The following is a 6,894-nucleotide window of genomic DNA, read 5'->3' on the forward strand; positions in this document are numbered from 1 at the left end:
CCCCCCCGGTTTGTGTAATGTCTGAGAATTTCAACATAAATCCATCGCGTTGTTAACATATCAAAGAGACCCCTTCACGTTATTGTTAAAAGGAAACTTTCAAATAATTTAAAATAAAAGTGTGAAAATATTGCTGGGACACCCTTCCTCCCCTCTACTCGTCGTGGGTGTAGGCGTCACCGCGGGGGTCCGGAGAGGGAGACGGAGGCTGGGACCGGGGCTCTTCCTCCGCCAGCTCCACTGAGTTCTCTTTGATGGTGCTCCTGCGGCTGATGCTCCCTCCCAGCCCCAGGCCGCGCATGCTGCCGCCGCCGCCGCTGCTCCGGGGTCCGGGGCTGCTGAACACCACCTCTGCCCCGCCGCCGCCACCTCCGCCACGCCTGGGAACAGCCGACACATCAGGAGGAAGATGAAGAGGAGGAGCGGTGGAGGGGGGTGTCAGAAGGAGAGGAAGGATAGAGGGTGGTGGCTTGAAGCAAAGCGAGATTAAACCAAAGAAGAAAGCTGAAGCCCCTGAAATGTTGCAGCAGGTGTAACCTGGAGGCATTAGGAGAGCAATGAGAGACGGAGAAAGAGGGGAATATTCCCAGCATGCTTTGAGGACAGGGTGCAGATCAGTGGTGTCTGAGGATAGGTGTGAAACAGGACATGAAAGGAGGAAGAGGAAATGTGAAATCACAAATGATCTCATGCCTTCACAGTTCTACACTACAAAAGTTTAAGGCCTAATTTTAAATAATTAGGATTACCTTTTTATTTCATCAATGCAAAACTATTATGTTTCAGGTTATGTTACAGGTGGACCTGGATGTTTCTGATAGTCTAACATTTTAAGCAAAGATACTGTTCGGACAAACTGACTTTTTAATTGCAATATTTCGTTGATAAGCAGTCCATGGAAAAACCAAACAGCAGCTAACTGTAAGTGTTAATTTGATGTGTTTATAGTCTTTTTCTCAGAGGCTTGCTGCATCTTACATACACTTACTTTAATTCTACTTCCTATATATGGTTTTTGTATTTAATTTAATTGATTTGTTTAGTTTCCAAAATAAAAAAAATGCCCATCTTCAGATTATTTATTACATTATCCTCCACCAAGGAGGTTATGTTTTTGCTTGGGTTTGACAGATTTTCATAGAACTTAGTGTCAGGGTGTAGCATGGACCGAGGACAACCCCATTACATTTTGGAGAGGAGGTAATTCTTTTTCTCTTTTGCTAACATTGGGACATGTGATGGTTGTGCCGCATTCATGTGGTGTCGGAATAATCCGAAAAATGAGCTCTGGACTAGGGAACATTCACACTGCATTAGGGGATGTCTGGTCTGACCTCTCCAAGTCCCCTGTGAGTTCTCCTCTTATAAACCGTTTATGACAATAGAAAATAGCAGCAAATCTTCACATTTGGGAAGCTGCTTGAAAAAAACAAAACAGAAATGTGGTCTCCAGTTCTAATTATTCATTAATCTTTTTTTTTCATCTGCATTTTAGTAGCAGCGTTATAAAGGTTTCCCAGTCTCCCATCACTCAAGCTCCATTTGATTTGCTACGTTTTGTTTTTTAAGAAAAGTTTTATGTACAAGTTTTTATCCCAGGTAGAAGAACTAACACACCCAAACCAAAACATCTCATCAACATTCAGCAGAGGTCCCGCCCCTTCTGTTTGCCTCCACAGGACCTATCTTTGAAAAAAACAAAAAAAAACATCAATGGCGGTCAATGGCGAAAGACAAACTATTTTCTGGTCTCGATCGACTTGTGCCTTGGATTACACGTTTTTAAAAATAAAAATAAAAATGACTTTACATCTCAAGAATGTCACAGTTTGTCGCAAGGTAGTTAAAGGAGAAATCTGTAACCTGACACCGCGGTGGAAGGAGAGCAGAGCGGCCGGCTGCAGCAGGTCAAAAGTTCAAGTGCCCACTGTTGCTTAGTTACCTATGCACATGCTCAATAGCTCTTGAGCTGTTGAACTGCAGCTATCTGACACTGGGATGTCAGGTTACAGCCTGTTTCTACATAGTCATTACTAAGGACATAACGGCAAATCGTTTTTTTTGTGGAAATAAAATACATTTTGGACTATTGGATTACATGAGTTTGACAATTAACTAGTGTTGAGTGAAAACAGGAAAAAAACTGATGTTTGGATTAACACAGCTTTAATGCTTTTCTGTCACATCTCCAGCAGTCAGATTCGCTGTGTTCCCTCAGAAGGAATCCCTGCACATGGGTAGGCACTTTTAATGACATTTTGAACATGTTTAGAGGTTAAAAACATGTTTAAAACTTGCCCTGTTTCAGCCTGTTGGGTGCCAACTCTAGCAGGAGGATAACACTATGTAGGCAGCACCGATTGGTTTCATCCTTCTCTCTACTGACAGCACTCCACATTTACAAACAACAGAGATACGTGTTGGAATCGACCGGAATTCTCCTTTAAGTAAAATGCTATGGGAAAATACCGAATTAGAGCAACTATGGAGTCCAAGTATCTTACCTGACCACATTTCCTCCACTCCCTTGGAGTAGCTGCAGCTCTCGACACGACCCGATTTCTAACGCTTTTCACCTCTTTGGATACGCCTGCCTTCGTCAGTAGATGCTAAAGGCAGCACGGTGGCTAAGTGGTTAGCACTTCTGCCTCACAGCAAGAAGGTTCTTGGTTCGAATCCAGGTCGTTCCGGGCCTTTCTGTGTGGAGTTTGTATGTTCTCCCCGTGTTTGCGTGGGTTTCCTCTGGGTGCTCTGGTTTCTTCCCACCATAAAAGACATGCATCCTGGGTAGGACTACAGTTGAAAATTTGCCAATTGGCTAACACTGGCGCATTTACAGAAATGTTCATTAATGTGCATTGTCCTAATCAAATAAATAATAAAATAAAAATAAAGCTCGACAAGGAGACAGCCGTATTTCTCTGGTGACGTATATTGTTCGAGACGAGAGATGTAGTTGACTAAGCGATCTCACACAAAACCTCATGTTGTTCAACTTCTTCACGTCAAATCTAGTGACATGTAAAATTATCTGTTAAATTTAAACACATCATTTGTGAAATGCACGGCACAATTCCAACCAGACCAAAAAAATAATTATCGACTCCCGCTCATATTTTTTCCCCAAAGATAGGTCCCATGGACTGGAAGTAGAAGGGCGTGACTTTGGCTCTCCAGCAGTTGCCTTGGTAACGTCAGGCAGAGATTCCAAACCAAAATGGGGTCAGAAGTGTTTTTAAATGTCTGCGGTACAGGGGCTCGGAAACGCCAGAGCAGTGTGACCGTAGCAAAAGAGATTCCTTTTCTTAAAATCAAAACGCAGCAGCGTAAACGCAGCCCCCGTCCCAGAGGTGCGTGGGGTACCTGAGTTTGCTCCGGAGCGAGGCCATGTCTCTGCTGAGCGCGTCGTTGGCCTCGGTGGCCTCGTCCAGCTCCCGCTGCAGCTTCCTGCGAGCTGCCGCCACGCGCTGAGCCTCCTCCTCCGCCTCCTCCAGCTGGTGCTTCAGCTGCTTCACCCGCACGTTGCTCTTCTCCGCCTGCAGAGCGCACACAAACACACATTGGACCGTGAAGGCATCACGCGTGACGTGCCACCATGCCTTTGTTACTTGTGGTTCCACCGCAGCGTTACCTGGTCTTTGTACTGCTGCGCCTGCTTCCTCTCATCCTCCATCTGGATGGTCAAATCCTTCAGCTTCTTCTCTTTCTGACGCAGGTTCTTGCCGTTGGCCTGACGCTCTCTACACGACACATCAAATTATCACCATTATATCATTTATAATAATTATTGAAAAAAAATTAAATGTTAAGATACTGGGTGCTGGATCCTAAAAGTGAATAATCATAAATACACAGACGTTTGTGGCAGTGTCCTTCCTCAGCGTGTACACAGGCAATTACATCTCTACTACCCACCCAGGTGGGTTTAATAACTGAATGAATAAAATAAAACTTCATCATCAGGCCAATAATCAGAATAATAATTATAGCTCTTTTCAAGACAAACTTATTAAGCGCTTTACGTGGTTGAACCAGGAATAAAACATTTTTTGCACCACAGAAGGGAAATTAAATCAGCAAAAAAGATGTAAGTGATTTAACTCTTCTGTTGTCCTCTGGGTCAATTTTTTTTCATTTTCAAAAAGTTTCTAAATCAGAAATTTTGTTCAGTTCACTAATTTCATTGAATTTGGGTGTTTTATTTAATTTTATAGCATTTAAAGGAGAAAAAAAGATTTTGGAGAACAAAATGAAAGAAAAAAAACACAAAAACGTCCCAAAAAACGCAGAAAAATCTCAACAAAGACTAAGACTAACACAGACAGTAAAAAGAGAGAAAGAAAAAGACGTCAAAAAGTGACAAAAAATGTCAGAGAAAGCTTGAAAAACATGGTCAAAACAACAACAAAAATGTCCCAAAAAATCGACAAACAACTTTGGGAAAAGTGACAAAAGTGACAAAAAGTGTTTTGACCCAGAAAACCAAAATGTTGGTCCACGGGAAGACAGCACAAGAGTTACTCCTTACGTGTCTTATTTCTTCTCTAAGAATAATTTTACTTATTTGGGTCTCTTTGTTGTACTCCTTCAATTCTAGTAGGAAATGAACTTTTGGAATTCAGTTTCCCACCATGCACCAGTACCTGCTCTCAATCTCCAGCTGCTCCTCCGCCTCTCTCAGCTTGGCCTCGAGGGCGGCGATGGAGGCTTTGAGTTTGGAGCGGCCCTGGCCCTCCATCTCCTGCACCTTGGCCTTCAGCTCTCGGTTCTGCCTCTCCAGCTGCTGCCTGGATCCCTCGCGGCTCTGGGAGGTGGAGCGCTCCGCAGCCAGCTCTGCACTCAGCTGCTCCACCTGCACCACAAACACAAAGGAAACAAGAGAAAGAAACACGAAGTGGAAGGAACTTTGCTTCCACGCTATGGAAACAGCGCTTAGATCCCAGGTTAGTCTTTGCTCAAGCCTCTCCGCTCTGGACCAGAGGTGGAACAATACATCGATAAAAATACCAGTACACATCGTCATCTGTAAGACGCGTCTTCGTTGTGGCCTGGTTAGCTCCGTTGGTAGAGCGGGCGCACATATATAGAGGTGTATGCCTCAACGCAGATGGTCTAGGGTTTGAGTCTGACCTGTGAACATGTCCTGCATGTTTTCCCCCTCTCTCTCTCCTTTCATGTCTAGCTGTCCTGGCCATTAAGGCAAAAAGCCCCACCCCCCCCCCCACACCACCCCCCCCCCAAGAAAGATGCGCCTTTATTTTGACATTCTCGCTTTATACTTATTCTTTTTTATTAAAAAGTGTAGTTTGTTATTTAAACGTCTGGCCGAGCTCAGTAATGGGCCAGGGCCTACCAGCTGCTGGCTCTTCCTCAGCCGGTCGTTGAGGCTCTCCACGTTGGCCTGCTCCTCCTCCAGCTCCTCCTCCAGCTGGCTGATCTTAGCGTCCAGGCGACGCTTCTCATCCGACAGCAGCGACCTGAACACAAGGACGAGGATGGAGGGAAGGCGGTATAGTAAATCTGATTGGAGAGGACAGTCCCATTTTCATTGTGCATGGCAAGACATTTTTAACAAGCTCTTCTACTCACAAGAATATGTATTTCTGAGGGGAAAATAATATGTTGCGAAACAAAAATTAAAAGAAAAGATATCTTTACAAACCAATGGGTTATTTAAATTTAAACATCTATATTGAATAATACTTTCTATTTCCTGTTAGCATCACAAAACAACACAAAATATTCCTCCTGATGTTTACAATCTGATGACGGTGGCAACCACAAAACATGTTAAACTCTGCCAATAATCTATTGAAAGTCCCAAATAAGAATCTGACATCCCAACGATTGTTGGCTACATTTTCAGTGAAAATCCATGGTGCCCAGGCTGAGATTAGGAGCACTCCCTTTAAGTGTGTGCTCCTACTCTCAGCTCGTTACCTGTATAAAAGACACCTGGGGGCCAGAAATCTTTCTGGTTGAGAGGGGGTCAAATACCTTTTCCCTCATTAAAAGGCAAATCAATTTAAAACATTTTTCACATGCGTTTTTCTGGATTTTCTTGTTGTTATTCTGTCTCTCACTGTTCAAACAAAATGTATCGACTGATCCTTTCTTTGTCAGTGGGCAAACGTAAAAAATCAGCAGGGGATTATGTATATATACTGTAAATAAAAATAATAATAATAAATAATAACATAAGTGACCCACTTTCCAGAGGAGTTACTGGCCAGCTCTTCAGACAGCTCGTCTCTTTCTGCCTCTGCCTGCTTACGAGCTCTCTCCACTGCTGCCAACATCTGGACACAGAAACACAAATATGAAGATCATGTTATCTCTCATTTCAGCAACAATTTAAACATGTTCATGTTAAGTGATGGGAGACGGTGAGCTTTTATTGTGAAGCTGCAGTGTGAGAAGGCACCACAGGCGTCACCTCGTGCAGCTGGACGACGTCGGCCTCCATGGCCTTGGATCTGCGCTCAGACTCTCTGGCTGAGGCCAGGACCTCCTTCTGGGCCGCACGCGAGTCCTCCAGGTCCCTCTGGAGGTCCTTGACCTGGCCCTGTGAACAGAGCGGAGCAGGTCATGCAAGCTTGTAAATATGACGCAGGTTGACTTGGAGATTAGTAACCACTCAAACAAGGAAACAAACCAAAAATGCACCGTGTTATCTTTCAAGATTTAAAAAACTCGATCAAGACTAGCAAGGCAGCTTCAGTTGCATTGGGGCTTGTCTATATCCACGACGTTCCACTTCCGGGATTGCTTTGTTGCCGTCGGAGATTCCGCTGGATTTCTCTCTTTTCAGCCGGATGTCAGTTGCCTTCCGTTTTCTTTGTGTTGGAACTTAAAACTCCTGTGGATTTCTGAGGACTATGGTTACCTGGTCCT

At 44.1% G+C, this 6,894-nt stretch overlaps 1 protein-coding gene across 2 annotated transcripts in view; it reads right to left on the reverse strand.

The window, feature by feature from the left end:
• The window catches only part of LOC116702948 (myosin-11), a 39,474-nt gene that overhangs the window by 1,322 nt on the left and 31,258 nt on the right, over positions 1-6,894 (reverse strand). For both annotated transcript variants that reach the window (XM_032537504.1, XM_032537503.1), the window contains exons 37-43: positions 6,437-6,565; positions 6,211-6,299; positions 5,354-5,477; positions 4,644-4,852; positions 3,632-3,740; positions 3,364-3,536; positions 1-380 (exon numbers count right to left, since the gene is read on the reverse strand). The exon at positions 1-380 is cut by the window's left edge and continues 1,322 nt beyond it. In XM_032537504.1, coding sequence (XP_032393395.1) covers positions 155-380; positions 3,364-3,536; positions 3,632-3,740; positions 4,644-4,852; positions 5,354-5,477; positions 6,211-6,299; positions 6,437-6,565 — 1,059 coding nt within the window. In that variant the 3' untranslated portion in view covers positions 1-154. The remainder of the gene's footprint in view (positions 381-3,363; positions 3,537-3,631; positions 3,741-4,643; positions 4,853-5,353; positions 5,478-6,210; positions 6,300-6,436; positions 6,566-6,894) is intronic.

Source organism: Etheostoma spectabile, chromosome 15, assembly GCF_008692095.1.
Source record: "Etheostoma spectabile isolate EspeVRDwgs_2016 chromosome 15, UIUC_Espe_1.0, whole genome shotgun sequence".
In the NCBI taxonomy this organism is placed as follows: Eukaryota; Metazoa; Chordata; class Actinopteri; order Perciformes; family Percidae; genus Etheostoma; species Etheostoma spectabile.